Source organism: Olea europaea, chromosome 18, assembly GCF_002742605.1.
Source record: "Olea europaea var. sylvestris chromosome 18, O_europaea_v1, whole genome shotgun sequence".
Lineage (NCBI taxonomy): Eukaryota > Viridiplantae > Streptophyta > Magnoliopsida > Lamiales > Oleaceae > Olea > Olea europaea.
In genome coordinates this window covers 6,843,441-6,868,852 of record NC_036254.1, presented here as the reverse complement: position 1 = coordinate 6,868,852, position 25,412 = coordinate 6,843,441, and the positions used below count along the sequence as shown (strand labels likewise).

At 34.7% G+C, this 25,412-nt stretch overlaps 1 protein-coding gene across 1 annotated transcript; it reads left to right on the top strand.

Moving 5' to 3' along the window:
• Positions 1-6: 6 nt before the first annotated feature.
• LOC111367321 lies at positions 7-1,273 on the top strand. The gene is made up of 3 exons (XM_022988132.1): positions 7-57; positions 136-367; positions 464-1,273. Exon 3 carries the CDS (start codon positions 499-501, stop codon positions 934-936), a length of 438 nt encoding a protein of 145 aa, XP_022843900.1. The 5' UTR covers positions 7-57; positions 136-367; positions 464-498; the 3' UTR covers positions 937-1,273.
• Positions 1,274-25,412: the final 24,139 nt, after the last annotated feature.

Below are 25,412 nucleotides of genomic sequence, written 5' to 3'. Positions count from 1 at the left end.
CCTCTCATTACTCCAGCAGAGATCCTGCAAAGCAATAGATTCTATCCTTACTTTGAGGTGCTTATCTGAACACATCTTTCTTTTGGTTTCAATATAGATTTAAAGGTGTTAATTACTAGAGACATTTCCATTTAGGATTGCATTGGGGTCATAGATGGATTGCACATCCCTGCTCAGGTGCCTGCCAAAGATCAATCTAGATTTCGTAATAGAAAGGGTGTTCTAACACAAAATGTGTTGGTAGCCTGCACATTTGATCTCCAGTTTATATTTGTTTATCCTGGCTGGGAAGGCTCAGCTCCAGATTCTCGTGTGCTTCAAGCTGTCCTTGGGGATCCTGATCAGAACTTCCCTCAGGTTCCTGAAGGTTGATAATGATTGCTTATCTTCCTATATTGTGTTTCCTTAGTTTAATGATGATATATTCTATTCTTGAATGCGTACACTAACATTTATATGGCAGGCAAATATTATCTTGTGGATTCGGGTTACAGTAATATGGAGGGATTTATTGCTCCATATGGAGGAGTTCGGTATCACCTGCATGAATATAGGGGTGCAAATCTTTTACCTAGGAATGCAAAGGAATTGTTCAATCACCGTCATGCATCTTTAAGCGATGCCATGCGGAAGTCTTTAAATGTTCTAAAAATAAGATTCCCTATTCTCAAACTTCCTCCTCAGTATGCTTTCCACACGCAGAGGGATCTTGTCATAGCTGCATGCGTACTGCACAATCACATTCGACGAGAAGAGAAAAATGATTGGCTGTTTAATAGCATTGAAGCAGGATCGACTGAGGAGTCTCCTGTTCTTGATGAAGAACCTGATCCACAAATGGGTTTCTCAATTCAAGAACAGATGGCATCTTCACGAAGAGACTCAATTGCAGCAGCAATGTGGAATGATTTCATTAATAAATGGGATGAATGGTGACCATCAACATTCTGTGTCCCGTTAAAATGTAGGAGATGCCTTTGATAAAGCAAATGTTTGGTTTTCGTCACTTTCGTTCTGCCTGGCTTTGAGGGGGGCAAAAGTAGAGACGTCTGTTTTGGTCACTCTCTCTTAATGGAGTAATGCAAGTATAACATCAACTCGTGCTAAACATGCCTTTTTGGTCAGTTTCAAGTCTTTTCGTCAAGATGACAACTGGAGGTTAATGTTCTGTGAATGCATTTTGATTTATACAGAATAGCCTTTGTTGGTTTTTTGTTGTGGTTAATACTGAGGTGCTCTCTCTTTTGTTAAGGAAAAAACTTGGGTGGTTTTATTGATGATTATACACAGCATGTTTGGCCGTGTATAAAAAGCACCTTAAAAAGACGGCGCTTTCTGGCATCAACATCCATGATGCAGTAAAAACAAAATAAGACCAATAATTGGAATGATAAATTCTTGTATATGTCAAGCTAAAAGAGGAGATACTTTCGTTTGTGCACGTGCAAAATATTAGAAAGATATCTAGGTGGAAGAAAATGTTCCCTAAAATGTTTGCCAGCAATCGAAACACCTGTCCCTGAACAGACCACCAGATGTCACCCCATTCACAATTATACACAAACATATGTAATAAGGGATGCAATTCTTTTATCTGCACCAATGATTTCTTCTATTTGTCTACACTAGAAATTAATAAAAACAGCAGAGAAAATTTTAGGTAGTGGTTGGTTTGCGTTTTTATTTTTCATTTTCATTTTCAATTTCAAAACGATTTTTAATTTTCGTTTTTCGCGTTTTGAGTGTTTTCGACATTTATAACTGAAAACGTTGAAAACGATAAAAAGTCATTTTGCGTTTTCAGTTATAAATTTTAACTCGTTTTCGAAAATGCGTTTTCGAAAACAACGAACCAAACGCGTTTTCCACGTTTTCAAAAATGAAAAACGGAAAATGGGCCGAAAACGGCAAACCAACCACGGACTTAACTTTTGACTTCGGCGTTTACAGTATACAATACTTTCACCTTAGAAGCAAAAGAACTAAAGAAGTGACTTCAACTGAAGAAAATAGAGCATAAATTACATAAATGTTGCAAGTATCGGGCGTGCAGGAAAAGTTACCTCCACTTGTTAAAGAGGATGTGGAATCCGAATAGAGTAAATGATTTGTTTTTCTTCACTAACCCATGGACACAAAATTTCAACTCCAACTCTCCTCTTCTCTTTGCTCTAATTTTCATGGTTTCTTCAATCCCAGGACTCTTTTCCTTGAGGTTGAATGCCGAATATCTCACCCACAAAACCTACCAAACAACCCTTTCACCCTCCCCATATGGAAAGTCTACTAGATTCTACCTGCAGTAAAATCTACCAAACAACCCCAAATTAGCTTCGAAAGCTTTCTTGAAGTTGCAGATCGAGAATACGTTAGAACAAATCTACCAGTTCGCTGACCAAGTCATCAGCGACAAGGTCAGCAAACAAGGACAGAAAAATAGGAGAGAGAAGGTCGAGACAGCACCTGGACTGAGAGTCGGCGACAAAGGAGGAGGCGCTGTGGATCTATTGATGGATGGAATCTAATGGATTGAATGTTAAACTTCAAATGGTTAATGTATTGGCTAAATCAACGGGCTTCACTTCTTGCTGGACCGAGGAGAATTAAAATAAAAAAAAAATATGGGCCTATGATTGGTCGCCCAAAGGGTTCAGTGCAGGCATTTGCCTGCACTAGACCTCATTGGGCTCCGCCCTAATTATGGTGACTAACATTTCATTTCCTTAACTGAAAGGTAGTGGCTGACGTTCCGCTAGTCATTGAATACTATGTAAGTGATTGTGTGCTACTTTAAAAAGTTAACAAATCCTTTCTTCCACAATTTACACACCCACACCATACTATTAGAGAAATTTATGTTTATATAATCCTACAACTCATATTTTAATATTATTTTGATGTCAATTGAGGTAAGAATACATAATGCAAAGTGATAATTTCTTATTTCTTGATGTTTATAATAATTTTGGCATGAAATACTATAAGGCATTCAGGTTGATTTTATGTTAAATTCTTCTGAATGGACCCTTAGGTCGAATATGTTAAATCCTACGGGATAGATTGTTTGGTCAAATATATAAATCCTACGGGATATAGGAATTCTTATGAAACTTCATGAGCTATTGGATTTTGCGATAAGTTCGCTCTAAATCTAAGAAATGCGGTATGCCATGTCATTTTATATTTATATCATGTTAATAGGAATATACACGTATTTCTTACTGAGTGTTTCTTTTTTCAAAAATACTTACTCTTAAATTTATATTTGAAAAACATCCTTTGTTAAATCTATGCACGTTGTTTAATAGTTTTTCTTTTATGTTCGAGCAATTTACGTTTTATGTTAAATCTAAATTTATGGGTTGACATCGTAGTATTCAAGATATTATTTAATTCGAAAATCTTCACTTAAATTGCTATATATATATATATAAAAGAATTTCTGCTTAAATTAAATAAAAAGGAATGATTTTAGGTAACACCTCAAGTCTATTTTTATAAAATCAAAATGAAATAGATTTTGAGGCGTTACAGGAATTGCTCAGGAAAATCAATTTATGTTATTACCAAAATCGTGTTGAATTTCACCTAACTCCTTCTCGATATCATTAGAGAATATCTCTGAGGCTTCAAAAGCCTTTTTATTTCTAACATTCAAAGCCTCATGAGCCTCACTAACCCTAAATTGCAAACTACCACTCTTATTAAGAAGATTTGAGCCAGCCTCGAACATATATATATATATATATATATATATATATAAAAGAATTTCTGCTTAAATTAAATAAAAAGGAATGATTTTAGGTAACACCACAAGTCAATTTCGGAACTAATCCCTAGATACAGAACTTTCAATTTCGGAATCTTCAGAAATATTATAGGAGTCACTTTGAGAAGACAAGTTATGAAGGCTATAACAAAGGAAGAATGCAAAAATAATCTAAAGATAAAGTCGCTAAAAAAGGAGTGAACAACAGAAGAAGTAAGAAAGAAATCCACAGAGAGGAATAACGTATTTATACGTTTAAAAAAGAAATATGAACCATCAGATTGCATGCTTAGACAAATCGCAGCAGATCGAATTACACAGGCAATTGTAGCCATTGAATACTAAGGGATTCAGAATTAGAAAAGAACGAATGCGATTAAACATATCTGACACACGAATTAAATACGTACATGCCACCAGCTTTGAAAAACACAAAAGACCTTGCAGTTCATGTAAATAACTGCAACAATTATAGCAAGTCCCCTCAATACGGCCACGTCATCCACCACTAAAGAAGAAAAGGACATTCGAGCAACACTATGTCTACAACGCATCAAAAAAAAAAATAACATGTGCTAGATTTAATATACATATTAAAACTGGGCTTCCGGTACTATGTAATAACTCCAACCCCACCCGCTCTATGAATCTTACTTAATTCCTTTCAAGGAATTAAACATTATGCCATGGGAATGGATCCATAAAATGTTCGCGTAAAATAATGGGAATCGTTCCTACGTCTAGGCTGGCTACACAGGGCCGGCCCTGGAGCAAGCCACCTAGGCAACCACCTAGGGCCTCAAAAAATATGGCTTGGACCCAGGGCTTCAAAATTCATAGTAGTACTATTATACTAACACAACAGTTCATGTCTGAATCCATTATACCAGCAATTCAACAGGACCTCAAAATATTGTTACACGTGTAAAAAAAAATATAGGGCCTCAAAATATTTTTTCCCTTAGGGCCTCCAAATTCTCAAGGCCGGCCTTGTGGCTACATGCTGATAAAGTACGTGAAAAGTGTGACATTTGTAATCGAATCAGTTACTAAATAGCCAAGAAAGAGACACCATCTATCGTTATCTCAAAATGACAAATTACCTCGAAGTTCGAAGAAAAATCTATAAATACCCCTTCATTTGAAGAGAGATGTATATAATTCAAATATGAACTCTGCTTGTTGTACAGAATACTCACAATGTATGGGGGGTGGGGGAATTTTTTTTTTCCCCTTAAATAATCACCCACTCCCTCAAGGATGTGAGGATTATACACATACATCAGGCAAAATTCTTCAAATATCTTCCTCACAAATGACCACTTCATCTCTAACTTTTGCTTGAGTATCAAAACTAGTGAGACTTGGAGGTGAAAGTTTTGGCTAGTTGAAAGGATTTGTTGATCAGATTTTAATCATCAAGAATGGTTAAAATTGATAATTTATTAATAGATAAGTGAAGAAATTAAAAGCATAATAAAAAAAGTTATCATTTTGTTGCCTTACAAAATTTTCTACTAGATGGTACATATTTTTCTACAATCACTTTATGAATTTACTTAACGGTTAAAGTAACCTATGATTTTTTGACAATCGCAAGTTAGGCTCTAGGGTCGATTAAAAATGAGTTTCCATCAGGCTAGCTAAGTTATTTATACTAATAGTCAATTAGAACCGTTTGACACGGCTTCTACTTGTGTTTGTATTTTTTGTAAGAGAGTTCAAGAAGTCATATTGACCAAATTTCGTCCAAAAGATCTTCTAATAAGACAAATCAATCCCCCCTACCAACACTTTCTTGATCTAACCTAGTACTGAACTTGTTTAGTGCGATTTACCTGGCTGGCGTGATTTGCAAGCTATTATGTCAACTTGAGAGTTTATCCAGTACGCATCTGAAGGGGCTGCGGATTCTCCCGTCATTAAAAAGAAACAAAAAGACAAATCAATTAATGAAATATGTTATATAGGTCTAAAGCAATTTCTAAATTTCATAATCAATTTTGATGTTTCAAATTTCTAGTGAAACGGCCAGTTGGAAAACCGTTATAGTGTTATTTCCGAAAAATTCCCAGTATGTTTGAAAAATGGATCCAGACGTTGATTGGGCTTTGTTTTGGGCCGCACTGGCTTCTGACGATATAAAGACTCGCACTGTTCTTCGTGAACGAGTGCAAAATCCTTCTCTTTAACTCTATCGCAAGCTGCTTCCTGCTTCGCTCAGGTAGATAATTGTTCGTTCGTGAATGAAATAGAGTAAATTTTATTTTCTTCTCATTTATAATTTCTGCTTTATTTAGGGTTTCATTTTTTTCCCCCTATATGTTCATTAATCTGTCTATTAGATTTTTTTTCTTTGTTCCTTTTCCCTTTGATTATGTCTTTCTTGAAATTTATGTCTCCTAAGTGTTACTGAACATTTTTTTTTGTTTTTCTTGTGTATATATACTAATATATGAATATATTACCCTGCGCAATTTGTTTGAACTTTGAAAATAGGGCAAATTTCAAACTGTAAAGGGAGCGTATTGCAAAGAAACCCCCATTCATGGTTTCTCTTTTAATTTTCTGAATTATAAAGTATGAAAAAAGTAGTATCACAGCAAAATGAGATGATCAGAACTATAACAAAATAGCAATTCTCTAATTCTAATACTAAGTCCGAAGGCAATGGTAAGAAGTATGTCCCTACAGCTAATGCAGCAACTCTTGCTCCATTTCCCACGCGCAGGTCAACTTCTCTTTTCTGCAGTGCTCTACTTTTCTTTAGTCCCTGCATATTTATACAAATATGAGATCCACATCCGGTATCTAATACCCAAGAAGCTAATGAAGTAGACATATTGACCTCGATAACAAAAGTACCTGAAGTAGAAGCTTCAGAAGACTTCTTTCCCTTCAAGCTTGCGAGGTAAGCCTTGCAGTTCCTCTTCCAATGACCTTTCACTCAACAGTGATAACATAGGTCATTAGATTTGGTATTGTCCTTGCCTGTTTTGACTACTTTATTATTGCCCTTAGCCTTTTTGGATGTTTTCTTAAAACTTCCTTTGATTTTTCTCTTAGTTCCCTTTGAGGAATGAATAGCTAAGACATACCGGATACAAATGAGTGGTGGATGAGTTTGTGGGTCTCATCAAATGTTGGATAAAAATGACTTGAGTACTTATAAACATGAGCCAAACATTGGCAAGAAATTAGGGAGAGTAGGGGCATTTTGTATTGTCGTTATACAAGATTAGCTTCTTCTACAAATCACCTTATGCATGATGTGATGTGTCTGTTATGTACCTTGACCTATGAACAGTTTTTTCATTTCAATTCCTTCGATTTTCTAAAATGATGGGGATATCTTAAACCTGCGTATTAGCTGAATAAATTACGCAATTTTTTTCATTCCGTACATTGTTGCTGGTAATTCCTTATGTCGAGATTGTTCATCATACAACTCCTTGAGATGAAAAATCATAGTGTAAGCATCCATACCCTCATGTTGCTTCTGCAACTCAGGAAACATAGCTGCAAGCATCACACATACTGCAGTGTTATCGTCATCACTGTGTTTATTGTAAGCAGCCACCTCTTCCTGAGTGGAATTTTCAGTAGGCACCACTGGAAAGGACTGCTCAAGGACATATCCAATTTTCTCATGCTTGAGAACGATTCTCAAATTGCGGTGCCAATCGAGAAAATTTGGTCCGGTCAGTTTGTTGGCATCCAGTATGCCTCTCAAATTCATATGATTACTCATGATTCAAAAACTATAAATGACGAAAAAAAATAGAATTAATATGTATTACAATGTATGTGCATAAATTCAATATGGACTTTAATTAAACGTGCTCCCACTGTCCAAAATAAATTCATGACCCTCAAACATAAATTATTTGAATCCACACTTGATTCACAGTGGGTTGGGATCCCATTCGTTGTATCGAGATCTTGAGTGTACTCAACAAATCCTAATAAAACATTTGGGTAGATTTTATTATCAATTGTATCTCCATACAACTCCCAGATCATTAAGCCGACAACTCTTTTGTCTTCACACATCTTATGTGTTAGCTTAACATGCCTCTAAAACTTATCTCCTTGAGTGTACTCAACAAAAGATAAATTTTAGTTAAGTTAAACCCATCATTCAGAAATATCAAATATTTCATAGTGTCAAACATATCCCTAATAGACCAGACTTGGTGTACTCAACAAGCTATGGTCGATTTAGGATTCTCGTTTTTCACTATAATGATGGAAGGCAAATAATACTAACTTAATAACTTTTAACGAGGGATCTAATGTGCAATGGTCTCATCAAGCAATTACATATATATATACATATATTTAAATATACATCTACTATACGAATAAATACATTTATATATAAATAATAGTATGGATGATTATGGACTTGTTCTATCTAGTTTTCCCGAGTCAAAAGGAAAACTAGTTGGTCAATTCCTAAGGGGTATAGTATTGGACCAATACCAATACACCATCTCCATGGTGTCCACCTCTTCTTGCACCACCAATTAGCCGAACTTGCAACATGTATCATATACTAGTTGGCACGCAGGCCTAAAAAGAAATCGGACTCGCAGGCCCATAATGATAATAATAACAACGGACTCGCAGGTCCAATATTTAATAAGGAGCTCGCAGGCCCACAACAACAATAAGAAGTAAATCAACCATTCAACACATCCATATGGTCGAGTCTATAATCAGGCACAAACATTCATCACATAAATGTTTCCTATGTATAATATCTAATATTATATACAATGTCTCATAAATCTAGCAATTATAGTCGTCAAAATTAAATCAAAATTTTGGGATCGAGATAATTAAACAATTAATTAATCATATTAATTAATTAATTTAATTGACGGGCCAATTTAATTAAAATATAATTTTAACTAAATATCGAATTAGAGTCCAACTTTAAATCCATAACTACTGGGTGAAGTAATTTAATCAAAATCGAATTTTAATTAATTATTAAATTAGAGTCATACTCTAAGTGCTAATTTGCATAGGGAAGTGGTGCTAATTCAAAACAAAATTTAATTAATTTAATATTAGAGTCCAACTCTAATAAAGTTGAATTAATATTTTAATTTAGGACAAAATTCCCAAACATAATAAAAATTCAATTAAGGGTCAAACTAAATATTTAAGTTAAAATCTAATTTTAACAAAAATATAAAAGTCGTCAAATTTTTAAATAAAATTTTTAATTCTGGGTCAAAATTAGGGTATGGGTCAAACCCATATTAAAACTCATTTTTAAAATAATTCAAAATTCAAAATCAAAACCCTTTTTGAAATTTTACAAAATTTACCCAAATTGAAACCAGACCCATACAAAATCGAAATTTACAGAACAGGTCCCTAATTTAAAATTTGCAAATTAACCCCTTTCGTGTAATTGCAACCAGGGGCCCCTAATTACATTAATTGCAACAGAGGCCTCCGCCTCCACTAAAACCCTAAACCTAAAAAAAAAAAAAAAAAAAATTTCTTCTTTCTGTGCGGCGCCGCCCGTCAGAAATAACCAACAGCGCATCGCGCTGCCCAATTGCAGGGCACCTGCAGCGCCTCGCGCTGCCGATTTGCAACGCAATGAGCAGTGCCCTCGCGATGTGCCGCGCGGCGACACCGCCCGCCCCTCGACCCAATTTTTTTTTTTCAAGAACAAATCCAAAAGGACCCGAAAAAAATAAAATAAAATAAAACTATATTTGCTAGATTTAGGAATGAACGTGATTAAACTAACATTTAATTTAATCAACACGTTAAACAGTTCTTAACAAATACAAAGTTGGCTCTGATACCATTGTAGGGAATTTACTTAAACATGCACAGCGGAATTTAACAAATTTCAATTCCCATTCGATTCAGCTTTGTATTTAGATAAAAACTGTGATAAGAAATATACCTTTACTTGTAATTTGCAAACTCCTTCGTGTTATTCCTTTTCAGCAGCTTGAATCTACCTCCCACAGCTGTCCAATTGTCCAGCCTCCAATGAAATCCACACAGAGAATAGACTGCAACTGCTAAGGTTTCGCTCTTGTGCCAGCAAGAATGATGAATACCTTATGGACCTCAAACCCTAGCTGTGTATATATATAAACCCAAACGGACCCGGCCCGATCCGGTCCAATATTTAATTAATCCAATTAATTAAACCCGGTCCGTGAATTAATTAATCCAATTAATTAATTCGGGATTATAAATAACAAATTCAATTAATTAATTTATCCAACGATTGTAAAATTAACCAATTGACAATTTGCAATCTTCCAATTCTCTTTTGTGTGCGACCCATTAGGTTCCCGACCACGATGCCTAACATCGTGAAATATTTTTTTTGATCTAATCAAAAATTGATAAATTAATACATCCTTTTAATTTATCGTCAATTCACACTCGCCGTCCCTGATTGACATCTTGCAATGTGTCAGGGCAATACATGTGACGAAAAATGTCATGTGGTATGACAAAACCAAATTCGTTCGTTTACCGTGAAACTATTATCCCTTCGTCAATATGATCCGATCAATTACGAGATATGAAATTGTGTCAATCTCGATCATTGATCATATCTTTCACTCCACTATTAAGTCAATATAAATCGAAAACTCCTTTTCGACTTATGAGTACACCTTGGCCAAGGATTTCATCATCGACTTAATTGAATGAAACGCAGATCATAATCTCCTACTATCTAAGAATGACGAATCATTTATTGATCAATCACAACCTTCATACGATTCTTGACGTACCCGAACGATGTCGTATTAGCGGCCCCTTTCAGAGCAACATCCAACACCGCCAAAGTATGACTGTCCTCATATAAGGTATCATGACGACCTCAAGTCAAAGGACCAATTCCACTACCGAACGTTAGAGATTAGCCACTGACACTCAGATAGTTATCCATGTGGAATCTCTTAGCGGGTCTCCAATGTTTTGTTCTATAACAAAACATCCACGTGTTCATTTAAGTGTCACCACACTTTAGCTCGTGAGATCAGCTACTTACTTCACAAGTAAGAAATGCCACACATGATGGTCTAACTGTATTAACGATATCCGTATCTCGTTATTACTTACGACCATGGTTTATTCAAGATCAAATTATATGTAATTTGTATCTCACAATCACAACTCCTTGTGATTAACAGATTACCTAAAAATTGGATCTTCGGATTCTATTATTTAATATTATTTATTACAAAATTAATTTAAATAAATAATAGATCTCGCCAAAATCAAATGCATTAAATATATTAAAAGCGTTTACAACCTAAATCGATTGGATCTAGGGTATAACACTTACACTTACAACCGAATACATTCACTAGAGTGCTTTGCCATCCTTAAACCATATTTTCTCCATTGAAGCAAAACTTGTACCTTTAGGTGATTCAATAATGAAAGAATATGTAGATTCTCACAATAGTCATTATAATTAATATAAGGAAAAGATTGTAAAACTTCCCATAACTGGAAATTACATTTCAATTTAGTGTTTGTTTGGTAGGAATTTTGTTAATTGATTTTTTGACCGTTAGAGATAAACTGGATCTGACCTATGAGAGAATAATTCAAAAATTACGGCTGAAATAGTAAAATAACGATCAAAAAATTGATTTTAATTGACTTTTAATCCCTACCAAACATGCGCGTCATTACCCGTGCATGAGGAAACTTGTTCCTTCTTTAAGTGTGCAGACGTGAAGAGAGCGTTCCCAAAATAGTGATTTATTCAGAAAAGATTCGTTGCAAAGGTTGAAGCAGTGTGTGTTGGAAATGTGTTCAGATCTTCACTTACATAGTGAAGATCTTAAGTAAAGAAGAACATCGACCAAACCAATAATAGCAATCTAACGTTTGTACTTAACTAATTTCCATTTGTACTTAACTGATTTGTGTGATTATTCACTCACAATGTTTAAATAGTGAACTGATATGGATTTTACTGCATCCTCCCCTACAGTTTGAAGTTGATACCTCAAGTATTCAAACTCCTCACACAAACCCCCGATCTAGGTCCTCGACTCTCCTTTTCTTTATTAGCCACCTTCAAGGCCTCGACGACTACTCTTTGATGACTATTCGAATTCTCCACATGATTTGTTAAAGCGATGACCTGACTATGATAAATGGACTTCGTTTTGAGAAGAGTACTTTCTGCTAAGGTAGATACCAACTTTGCCTCGTCCTTGGCATGGTTAGACTTCACAGCTTTGACCTCAAATTGGAAGAAAGGAACCAAAAATATGCACACAAAAAAAATGAAGAAATCCAAAGTTTTGGGACCAAAGTGCAAATATTTAATAATTGATTCGGACCATAAAACAATGATTGGAGAATTCATATATTCAATTAGCTGCAATCGGAATATGAAGGACCAGGATCATATCAAAAAATGATTCAAGAGGCACATTAGACGAAAGCGGGGACCAAAAGGAAGCATAACAAAAGTTTTGCAAGAGCGCACACGCAGCCAATAAAGCCACGCGTTCGCGAACCAAGGTTTCAACGAACCTGAGGCTAAAGTGCATGAATGAAACGTACATGCTGCTTGTGTCTCCGTGTGCGCATAGGGATGCCAAACGGACCAATTTTCCTTTTCTAATATAAACAATTATGGAATCCAATTTGACGCGATCTCAACCTAATTTTTGGTGACTATAAATATAGGAGGGCTACACATCGAGGAATCTTTCTCTTACCTCTCAAATATCACACATGAAAATATCTAACAAGAAATGAGGGAATTCAATATAAAGTTATAAATTGGAGTGGAGAACAAATCTAGCACGTGGATTGAATTAAAAAACATCAAGAAGTTGAAGAATCAAATCTTGGGATTGAAGACCAAGAACAAGAATATCTATCTCTTATATTCATAAATTTCGGGTAATACTTTTCCATTTTTATTGTTGTTTTCATCATTATAGGCATGTTAGGCTAGATTTTCTTCGTGTTCGATGAAGATGAACCTTTTATTTATTTTTAATTCAAACATAAATAGTTTAGCAATTCTTGTGTTTCTTGACTAATTATGCATGTCTATTGAATTATTTAATTGCTTGAATAACCAATATGGTAATTATATGTTTTTTGTAGTGTTGAGAAGCTCACAGTAAATAAAACATTGCCTGATTAGCATACAAGCAATAGATGTTAAGAATAACATATATTGTGTATGCAATTGTCCAGATAAGCATGTAATTGAATACTTTCTATTTATATGAATTTGGACTAATGATCGAGTCATGTTTAGAACAGAATTAACTTATCTTAAAAAAGAAAGTTAAATATAATACGATTATTATCAATTGTCAAACATGCATGAATTAAACTAAATTACATAACTAAGTTAGAATTAGGATAATAATAGATAGACTGGGAATTCAAACACATACATATTATATTTAGTTTAAAATCATCTTAGTTAAGAAGAGATAAGTTTTTCCAATTGATGGGTTTATGGAATGAACCAACCACACAATTACCAACGAGTTCTCTGACCTCTATCTCTACAGAAAGGCTGCATCGGTTGAGGCGGGATGCTTCTTCTCTCCGATAAGATATCCCAGTTTTCCTTTCCCATCAATAATGAGCTTAATTGATTGAGCACATTCTCGATAATTTTTTCCATTCAATCTTTCTGCAGTGAGTTGGAATGAAGAGTTATCTATTCCCACCGAGCCCATAGTTGAACGAGATTCTGCTTCACTATTTTGAGGCTCAATTTGTCATTGTATGATTGTTACTTTCTAACTATTCTGCCATCGGAGATTTTTGGCTAGGTCAGGAATGACCCTAGCTCTGATACCATATAGAAGCAGTGATGAATATTGAAGAGAAATATTCTAAATCTTTACAACCCCACGAGCCTCAATATATATTAAAAACGGGAAAACGAAAAAATGGTAACCTTCTAACAAGGAATATAAACTTACCTAATCCAAATAAGGTACAAATACCATTATACAATAATATATAATATTTTCATATATCTCGGGATTTCTATAATTAGGCTGTACACTTGATCAAGTCTGATGCATATAATTGCCCTTTGAGTTTTAACTTTGTTTGATGGCCTGTTCCATCTTCAAAATTGAAACTAAACGAAATGACAAGGAAAAATAATTCTTGTGGCCAATCTCAATCTCATTGCAAACAATGTTTACCTTCTTCTCGTACTTATTGTTATTAACTTAGAAAAGGGAAAAAAAAATTAAAAAATTCCTTAATTTGCTTTTGCTGGATGATTGCTTTAACTTGATGTTCAACCTCTCTACTCCTGGTTTTTGATTTATTACTACATGAATCTCAGCTATGCTGCTCCAATAAATGTGAACATGGAGTATATTACAGGAAGTCGTGGTTCAAAAAAAACCCAAACGAAGGTATTTCAATTAACCTCTTTTTTATTGGTGGAATATTCGGGCATTTGGATAAAATGATGTGCATAAAGTATGATAATTATCATCCAGAAGCCTATTTATTATTTTATATTTTGCAGAGAGATGTTATTATTGGAAGAATGCCTACCACGTTAAGTTTTTAAACATGGAGTATATTACAGGAAGTCGTGGTTCAAAAAAAACCCAAACGAAGGTATTTCAATTAACCTCTTTTTTATTGGTGGAATATTCGGGCATTTGGATAAAATGATGTGCATAAAGTATGATAATTATCATCCAGAAGCCTATTTATTATTTTATATTTTGCAGAGAGATGTTATTATTGGAAGAATGCCTACCACGTTAAGTTTTTAAACATGGAGTATATTACAGGAAGTCGTGGTTCAAAAAAAACCCAAACGAAGGTATTTCAATTAACCTCTTTTTTATTGGTGGAATATTCGGGCATTTGGATAAAATGATGTGCATAAAGTATGATAATTATCATCCAGAAGCCTATTTATTATTTTATATTTTGCAGAGAGATGTTATTATTGGAAGAATGCCTACCACGTTAAGTTTTTATTGCCTATTGTATGTGAAGGATGAAGAACTTGGCAGATGTGGTATATATGCTTGATTTTGAGATAGAAGTACATATGTAGTGTGCTCCATGGTCTTTTAGTGAGTCCCATTTGCATGGTGAATTATTTCTTTCATTTTCAGTAATTATATTTACAATTTATTTTTTAGGTGAATGCCCACTTGATCCTGGAGGATATTCCATTATTAAAGGTGTTAAGTCCAGATTGTAATTAACAATTCCTAAGTCAAAATCAAGTCCTAGTTGAATTGTATTAGGAGTTTATAGAGTTATAATCCAAGTCAAAATAGTTAAGGATAGTATAGATCTTGAAGGAGTGTAAGACGTCAAAAATGTCCAAGAAGATCACATATGATCAAGGGAATGCAATTAGAAGTCTAAAGGGCATTAAATAGCAATTAAGCTCCAAATTCTTAGTCACCGCTTGCAACTTGCAATGTTATTTTCATTTCCTTTTCATCCTAAACAATTTTCCCTATATAAATCCTTTCTTATGAACATTCCAAAAATGTTTTGAATCATATTATCCAAATTATCGTTCCTTGATCTTGAGTTTCAACCACCATATCATTGTGTTCATAAAATCTTTCCAAGCCAAGATATTTCTTTGAACCATAAATTATTCCATTAATTGAGATATATATTGCGCCAAATATTTTCACATCCAACCAGAGATCAAAATACAGAAGATCGTTGATCAAACACCAAAACCAACCTTTGCTAATTAGCCTTCAGAATTACTGAAATTTCGAGAAGAGATTCTATGAGTTCCAGCACTGCGGAACGAGGCTCCATTGGAAGAATGAAGAATTCTTCATTTGATCCATTGGAGATAAATCGATGCCTGAGATCGAGAGCTGTAGCAGATGCACAAATCCAAGAGGATTAAGCTGAGATACCAGGAGTCAAGACATAGAGTCAGGAACACGAGGTTCAGGAGGGCTAAATTGAAAGGCTTTGTCACAAAGACCTAAACTATCTAAGAAAAGCTTGGAATTTAAGCAGTCCGGTTCTGACCCCCCTCCTCATCTAGGAGTCTTTTAATTGCGCATTATTCAAATTGACGAGAAGAAAGACAACATTTCCCGATTTTATTCACATACACTGAATTTCCTACAAGCTTAAAACAGATTTTCAAAAAGGAAATTTGGTTTCCTATATTGATTATCTCTGAACTAATTAGTTTCTTATATTTGTTATATTGTGGAAACTAATTTTTTGTTTGGTTCTTTCGGAAGACGAAATGGCAACCGGTTCCACCAACATAGATTCCAACATGGATGTGTCCCAAGCTGAAGGTACCCAATCTTAGGCTGTGGGTTCTACTATAGGTGCAGGTCCTATTTCGGCTATGGGTACAACTATAGCCGCAGGGCCTAGCTCTGTTATGGCACAGACTGTGGCTCCAATGCCAAGTCGTGTTGTGAGCCAACATGTGGCTAATGTTCCGGTTAATGTACCAGTTAACCATGGGGAAAAGCCGAAGAAATTCAACGGCTTGAATTTCAAGAGGTGATAGCAAAAAATGCTGTTCTATCTGACCACCTTGAATCTTGCGAGATTCTTGACTGAAAGTGTTCCAAAACTACAAGAGAGTGAGGTGGATGTTCAAGCTATCAGTGCTGTTAATGCTTGGAAACACTCGGACTTCTTATGCCGAAATTACATCATGAACAGTTTGGCAGATTCGCTATACAATGTGTATAGCACCATTAAAACTGCTAAGGAGTTGTGGGAGTATTTGGACCGAAAATATAAGACTGAGGATGCCGAGGCTAAGAAATTTATCGTCAGCAGATTCTTGGACTATAAGATGGTGGACTCCAAAACTATAATCAGTCAAGTGCAAGAAATCCAAGTGATTCTTCACGAAATTCATGTCGAAGGGATGATTCTGAGTGAAACTTTCCAAGTGGCTACAATCATTGAAAAATTACCTCCCACGTGGAAAGATTTCAAGAATTATCTGAAACACAAGCGAAAGGAAATGAACGTTGAAGAACTGATTGTTAGACTTCGAATTGAAGAAGACAACAAGAGTTTCGAAAAGAAGTGATTCAATCCTGGTGCGGCTAAGGCCAATATTGTTGAACACGGTCAAGGTAGTAAGAACTACAAAACCAAAGCTGGGTCATCCGGTGGAAAAGGGATCAAGTTAGGACCAAAAGGGGGCATTCCTAAGAAGAAATTTCAAGGAAAGTGCTTCAACTGTGACAAAGTAGGCCATAAATCTTCGGTGTGCAGACTGCCAAAGAAGAAGAAAGAAGCAAATGTGGTTGACTACATGGCACATGATGTGTCGGAGATAAGTCTCGCAGCAGTCATTTCTGAAGTGAATATTGTGGGTTCTAACCCAAAAGAATGGTGGATTGACACCGGAGCTACGAGACATGTGTGCTCTGATAAAGAGTTATATACTGCTTTTGAAGCAGTTGAGAATGGAGAGAAATTGTTCATGGGAAATTCAGCAACTTCTGAAATCAAGGGCCAAGGAAAAGTGGTTCTAAAGATGACTTCGGGAAAAGAGCTGACTCTCAACAACGTGCTGTATGTGCCAGAAATTCACAAGAACCTTGTGTCCGAGTCACTTTTGAATAAGCATGATTTTCGCATTGTGTTTGAGTCAGACAAGGTCATCTTGTCGAAAAGTGGAATGTATGTCGGAAAAGGTTATGTTTCCGATGAAATGTTTAAACTCAGTGTAATGGTTGTTAAACCAAAAATGAATAATAAAGTGAATGCTTCTGTTTACTTGCTTGAGTCTTCCAATGTGTAGCATGGTAGACTAGGACACGTTAACTATGATACTTTACGTAGGCTAGTTAACTTGAAATGCATCCCAGCATTCCATGTTGATTCCAAACATAAGTGTGAGACTTATGTTGAAACAAAATTGACTAGGTCGTCATTCAAGTCAATTGAACGAAATACGGAATCACTTGATTTAATTCATAGTGATATGTGTGATTTAAAATTTGTACAAACAAGAGATGGCAACAAGTATTTCATTACTTTTGTCGACAATAGAACGAAATACTGCTATGTGTATTTGCTAAAAAGCAAGGATGAAGCGATAGAGAAATTTGTTCTCTATAAGAATGAAGTTGAAAATCAACTTAACAAGAAAATTAAAGTGCTAAAAAGCGATCGAGGTGGTGAGTATGAAGCACCGTTTGCTGAATTCTGTGCACAACACGGAATCATACATAAAACCACCGCACCGTATTCACCGCAACAAAATGGTGTTGTTGAAAGGAAAAATCGCACTTTAAAGGAGATGATGAATGTGATGCTAGTAAGTTCTGGATTATCTCAGAACATGTGGGGGGATGTTGTATTATTAGCAAATTACCTTTTGAATAAGGTGCCTCGAAAGAAAATGAAAAAGACTCTTTATGAATTATGGAAAGGAAGAACGCCTTCCTATAAATACTTACGAGTGTGGGGGTGTCTTGCTAAAGTGGCTATCCCAACACCAAAGAAGGTGAAGATAGGCCCAAAAACTGTGGATTGCATATTCATTGGATATGCACATAACAGTAGTGTTTATCGATTTCTCGTGTATGAATCTAAAATCCAAGATATACACAGAAACACGATAATAGAGTCGAGAAACGCTTCATTCTTTGAACATGTGTTTCCATGTAGGTCCGAAGAAGAGGCAAATTCTTCTAAACGGACGTATGAGACTATGACTGAACATAGTCAGGACCAAGAACTAGAAGAGGAGGTTGAGGTTGAACCTAGACGTAGCAAAATGGAAAGGACAGAAAAATCTTATGGTCCAGATTTTCTGACCTATATGCTAGAAAGTGAACCTCAAAGCTATCAAGAGGCTGTGAACTCCTCGGAAGGACCTCAATGAAAAGAGACCATTAAAAGTGAAATAGAATCATACATGGGAGCTAGTGGATCTTCCACCAGAAAGTAAACCACTAGGCTACAAGTGAATTTTCAAACGAAAAATGAAAGTAGATAGAACTATTGAAAAATATAAGGCCATGTTGGTAATAAAAGGTTACCGACAACGGGAAGGCCTTGATTACTTTGATACATATTCTCCAGTAACGAGAATAATATCCATTAGAATGATACTTGCGATTGCTACTTTGCGAAATCTTGAAGTACATCAAATGGATGTTAAGACTGCCTTTTTGAACGGAAACTTAGATGAAGAAATCTATATGGAACAACCCAAAGGGTTTTCGTCTCCAAGGCAGGAAAAGAAAGTGTGTAAATTGGTGGAGTCATTGTATGGTTTGAAACAAGTACCAAAACAATGGCATGAGAAATTTGACAGTGTCATGATGGAGGTGGATTTAAGATCAACGAGTGTGACAAATGTGTTTACGTCAAAGACACTAAAGACAGATATGTCATCTTATGTCTTTACGTTGACGACATGCTTATTGTTGGCAGTGACAATAAGATGGTTGAATCCACTAAAAATATGTTAAACTCGAGGTTTGATATGAAAGATATGGGTTTAGCTGATGTTATACTTGGAGTGAAAATCTCAAGAACATCAAATGGGCTTGTTCTAAGATAGTCACATTATGTGGACAAAATTTTAGGAAAATTCCATAAGGATGATACTGGCTTGGCTAGAACACAATAGATACTAGTCAACATCTGTCTAAAAATAGAGGAGAAAGTATCTCTCAAGTAGAATACTCGAGAGTTATCAGAAGTCTAATGTACTTAATGAGCTGTACTAGACCAGACATAGCCTACACAGTCAGTAAACTGAGTAGATACACGAGTAATCCAAGAGCTAATCACTGGAAAGGAATAGAAAGAGTACTAAGGTACTTAAGATATCACTGGAAAGGAATAGAAAGAGTACTAAGGTACTTAACATATACTCGTAATTTTGGACTGCACTATAGCAGATATCCAGCAGTCATTGAAGGATATAGTGAAGTTAATTGGATGTCCGACATAAAAGACTCAAAGTCCACGAGTGGATTTGTGTTCACTTTGGCAGGTGCAACTATATCATGGAAATCTTCTAAACAAACAGTGATAGTCAGATTCACTATGGAATCTGAGTTTATAACTCTAGATAAAAGTGGTAAAGAGGCTGAGTGGCTACGCAACTTCTTAGAGGATATTCCAAGATGGTCAAAGCCTGTGCCAACAATTTGCATATATTATGATAGTCAATCGGCAATTGGAAGGGCACAGAACAACATGTATAATGGTAAGTCTAGATATATACGTCGTAGACATAATACCATTAGGCAACTACTCTCAACTGGAGTTATCAATATTGATTATGTAAAGTTAAAGGATAACATTGCGGATCCGCTAACCAAATGATTAAATAGAGAGTTAGTTAAGAAATCATTGAGAGGAATGGGACTTAAGCTCTTGAATGGATAAGTTAATACAAAGGAAAACCCAACCTAGTTGACTGGCGATCCCAAAATCTAAGTTCAAAGGGACAACCTAATTGTAAAGACTTGATAGAATCACTGTGGGGGATATTACCTCCTGTCCATTCCTGTGATACCCGTAAAGATGGAGGATAAGCAATAGGCTTTCAATGATTCTTATGCGTCGAAAATCGAGCCAAGTAATGCGGGTTACTTGTAATAAAAAATCACCTATGTGAGAGAGTAGTGGGGCCGCTTCTAAGGGAATTGTGTGGGGCACAATTCTTGTGAACTCTCACAGAACCAAGCGTATGTTCATGGTCAAAACAAACATAATAATGAGAACTGAAATGTGTTAGGAAGAATCCTGTGTGAAGTGTATCATCGTTTACATAAATGGTAGAACAGTTCAAGGACATCGTGTCTACTGGTCAGCCAGTAAAGTAAATATGCTTTCATAAGCGAAGGTTCAAAGGGTAACACTTACCTATCGTATGCAAGTTTTAACTGTTGAACTATATCACCAAGTCGTCATGTGTCACATTCACAAGTCGTCATGTGTCACATTCATAAGTCGCTCTCAATTTTCATTCATGTGGGGGATTATTGGAAAAATTGGCCGACTTTGGCACGAGTTTTGAGTGGGACCCGGTTGTTCAATTTCGAAGATGAAAGTTGATTTGTGTTCTCCTCCGTGAGTACATTGAAATCATATACTTACTTGCCAAAATTGATGCTCGGGTGAATGAGAAATTGAGGTTCAAAGTATGCCACTCAAAAGGGAGTTTATGTGGGAAAAATGAATTTGTCCCACATAGGAAAAAGATGAGGAACTCCAAAAGTCATTGTCATTAATAGTAACCTAGCCTATAAATAGTGGCTCATTTTCCTCATTTCAACACACACAAAAAAAAAAGCAAAAACTTTCAAGTTTAGAATACACTAGAAATTCATTTGCATAGAGTTCTCTCTTGGTGGTGGTGTAGTTCAGGCACTAGTTCAGTTCGCCGGAGTGGTTTCTGCGGTGCTCGAAAGCTACTGGTTTTACCATTGTATCCTGGGAAACGGACGCTCATTTTAAACCTCAAGCACGGACAGTGAGGGAGCGAATTTGTTTTAAGGAAACTGTGTGTAACACAGGCCTTGGGTTAAAATTCTATGTTTCAGTTGTTTAATTCATGCAATTTTTCGTATTAAATTTACAGTCCATGCTTCATGAATTTATGATATATTGTTCGTATGCTTCATGAATTTTAAATTCTATTGGAACAAAAGCTATTTGTTGGAAATAAAACTTTCAATGATCTGGTGAAAATTCGATATACGGTTGATTGAATTTTGTTGATTTGCATAGTTGCAAAATTGAACGGCTTTGTCAAAAAGACATAAACTGTCTAAGAAGAGCTTGAGATTTAAGCGGTCCGGTTGTGACCCCCTCCTCATCTGGAAGTCTTTTAATTACGCATTATTCAAATTGACGAGACGAAAGACAATATTTTTCGATTTTATCCACATACACTGAATTTCCTACAGCATGTTGATAAATTCTTTCATCTATCGGTACCAGTGGCATCCGAATAGTGGCAGTTTGTTGTTCCATAGGATCTGACATTTGGGCACTGGCAAGTAAAATTGAGGCAGACTGAGTATTCTTCGTGTCACCATACTTAGGATGTGAACAAGAATGATTATAAAGCATGTTCGGAAAAGTTTAAATTATAATATAAGATGATCAAACATACTTTTTATTCACACATTTCATAGGACTCAACAACTTACTATCCATTTATAATTCGCACATTCTGAAGTACCCATAAATGAGCAATGCCAAAATAAGTGCATAGTCATCTGCTTAAGATAACAAGGACAGTTACAGTGGCATGGCTGCTCACCCGTAAGCTGGTTGACATCTGTCAATTGGGCTATATGATGTCTGAGATGCCCATGTAAATAGCAGTCACTTAGGTACTTGCTTCGGCGGGATGCTAATTTATACGAAAAGATTGCATAATTTGATTGCTTTTGGTGACTCCTGTCTATGATTTTAGTCTTTTAAATTTAAACATATCAATCTTCTATATTGTCAATATTGATGCGCACCTGAAGGGTAGCGACTGCGAGTTCTTTTGTCATATAAAAAATAAAATAATCCGTTGATTTTTTCTGCTTCTAATTGTATACATAACTTTTTTGGTGATCTTTGACTGTAATCTTCCCAGGTATTGACAACATTATTCTTTTTGTTTCCATTAAATCTCCCCGTCCTAAACAAAACTGAATTTCAAAAAATTACACGAGTCCCCAACATATGCATAATGTAGCACTTCGGTCCCCAACGTCCATTTACACCTTTTATTATAATTAAAAAATGATAAATTTATGCTGGTTCCTCCAAACTAATTTAACATAAATTAAAATTTATAAGCAAATAAATTTTGTTCCAAATTTCTTGAGAAAGAGGTTAGAAAATGCTGAAATAAAGTTACTGCTAGGAATAAAAAATATATATTTAGTCACGTTACACTGGATTTGATTTATTAAGTACAATGAATCCTTGTACAATGACTCCATCTCATCGCCAGCCAACGGATGATTGGTCCTAACCTATGAGAAGTATGGGAAAATGGTGAGTATATAGAAATACTTAATAGGACACGAGTATTTGTGCAATTCCGAATATAAGTATTAAATCGTGCGTAAAAAAATATCATACATTCATATCATATCTTTAGAAATCGGTAAGAACTCATAAGATATCTTATCTTTGGTGTTGGGTGACAATTTCATATCATATCATATCATCAGTGCTGTTTTGTGATTTTGGGGGCTCAAAGCGAACTTCATAAATTAGGCTCCTAAAATTGTATTATGCATCTTTGTTCGAGCTCATAGGGCCATTTCTCTACAATCTCGAATTTGAAATCTATAAGTATATTATGGAAACAATTGTTAAATATGAACTTCAAATTTAACAATTAAACAAAAAACAAAAATGTATTATATAAAAGATTTAATTATAATAAAATAACAAAGTTGGCAATATTTTCAAACGATTAGTTAAATACTATCCACCTTTCGGTTTTAGAGGCAAAAATATTAATCAAATTTGATCGTGAAATTTACAAAAAGATAAAATAAAATAAACATTTTTTGATAAAAAAAAAATTTTAAAAAAAGGTTATGTAAGTAATAATCAAAATCCAATAAAACAATCATCTAAAAATTCTATACGACAAGAAAACTAAATTTTTAAAATAAAATTGTACATAACATATATATATAACTATATTAGTTGTAAGTACAAACATAATCTCCAAAGTCAATTGGTGATAAATATGGCACAACACAACATCTTAGAATTCAATGTAATATGATTATCAAAATCAGAAAATGATCTCATAATAAACATAATAATAATTATTATTATTTATATAAATTTTATATAACAAAATAAATTTCAAGTTATTATTATTTATACGAGGAGCATACATTTTATACCTTGCACTATCACTTTCTGTGTAGTCTATAGGGTAAACCATTTTTATTTTCTAAGCTTAAAATCACAAAATTAGTAAACCTAGAAAATTTTTAAGTTTGGAATCTAGAAGAATGGCTCAAAGTTGGAATAACCAACCTGAAAAGCCATAGCTTCGACCCAAGCCGGACACAATGATAAGTGACGTACAATAATATCAAGAAGATTTAATGTAATTTCGTCACAAAAATCAATTACTGATAAATAAAATTTTTTTGATTTTGAGGTATAAATGAAATACAATAAATAACAAATTATCAATTGGATGACGAGTTATTCTTTCCTACAAATTTTTTATCAGTTTAGAATTTGAAATGGCTCTCTCATAATGCAATCGTTTATTTTTATTTTGGTAACACACCTGATGGATATATAGAAAATCCTAAAATCGTTTAGGAAATAAATGAATATTTGATATTTCATTATAAATACGTTATAATCACCCGAAAATTTAATATAATTTGATCGTGAAATTTACGAAAATATATAATAAAATAAAAATTTCTTGATAAATTCAGAAAAAAAAAATTAGTGTAACTAATCATCAAAAAAAAAGATAAAAGAATTAACACGATCATCTAAAAATTCCATACAACAACAGAACTAAAATTTTAAAATAAAATTTTTTCATAGTATATATATTAAAAAAAACTACATTAGTTGTAAGTACAATTGCAATCACCAAAGTCAATTCTTGATAAATATGGCACAACACAACATCTTAAAAAACAATGTAATATGATTATCAAAAGGGTAATTAGCACAAAACATTCCTACCTTTCGATGTCTTTGTGGAAAATGTCCCTACTTTTCATTTTTTGTCGGATTAGACTCTCACTTTTACATTTTTTTGAGCAAAACGTCATTCTGTCAACTCTCCGTTAAAATGCTCCGTTAAATTAAAATGTAATTAGCACAAAAGGTCCCTACCTTTCAATTATTGTGCAAAACGTCCATATCTTTCATTTTTTGGCATAATTAGTACAAAATGTCTCTACCTTTCAATATTATTGTGCAAAACATCTCTACCTTTCATTTTTTAGCATTTTCACCCCTACCTTTCACTTATTATTGCAAAAAAAGTCTTTCTCATCCATTTTTTCAATAAAATAACGATTTTACTCTCCTATTCAAATAAGACAAAAATAAAAGATGAATTACCAATTGCAACCATAGTCTTTAAATTTTTAAAAATTACAAAGAAATCATAAATTCCCAACCACCACCACTTTCACAATCTATCAAGCTACCAACTATAAATCAACATAACACTACCTTTCTGTCACCATGCCCACCGGACTCCACCACCGTAAATGTGGTTGTTTCGGACAGATTAGTGACCAATAATATGGAGGAGGATATTGGGGAGAGTGAGGCGAGACTGGTGGTGGTGGAGTCCGATAGGTGTTGTGACCGAAAGGTGGTGCTATATGGATCTATAGGTGGTGGCTTGGTGAGGCTATGAAAGTGGCGGTAGTAAAGAAATTGGGATTTATCTGTAATGTTTTGAAAGATTTAGGACTATGATTGCAATTAATTAATTAATTAATTTTCTTTTCTTTTCTTTTCTTTTCTTTTTGTTTTGTTTGAATAGGAGGGTAAAATAATCAATTTTATTGAAAAAATGGATAAAAATGACCTTTTGCGCAATGAAAGATGAAAGGTAAGGGTGAAAATGCTAAAAATGAAAGGTAGGGAC

Excerpts from the sequence above, each read along its gene's own strand:
- LOC111367321 (XM_022988132.1), top strand. The coding sequence starts at position 499 with ATGGAGGGATTTATTGCTCCATATGGAGGAGTTCGGTATCACCTGCAT.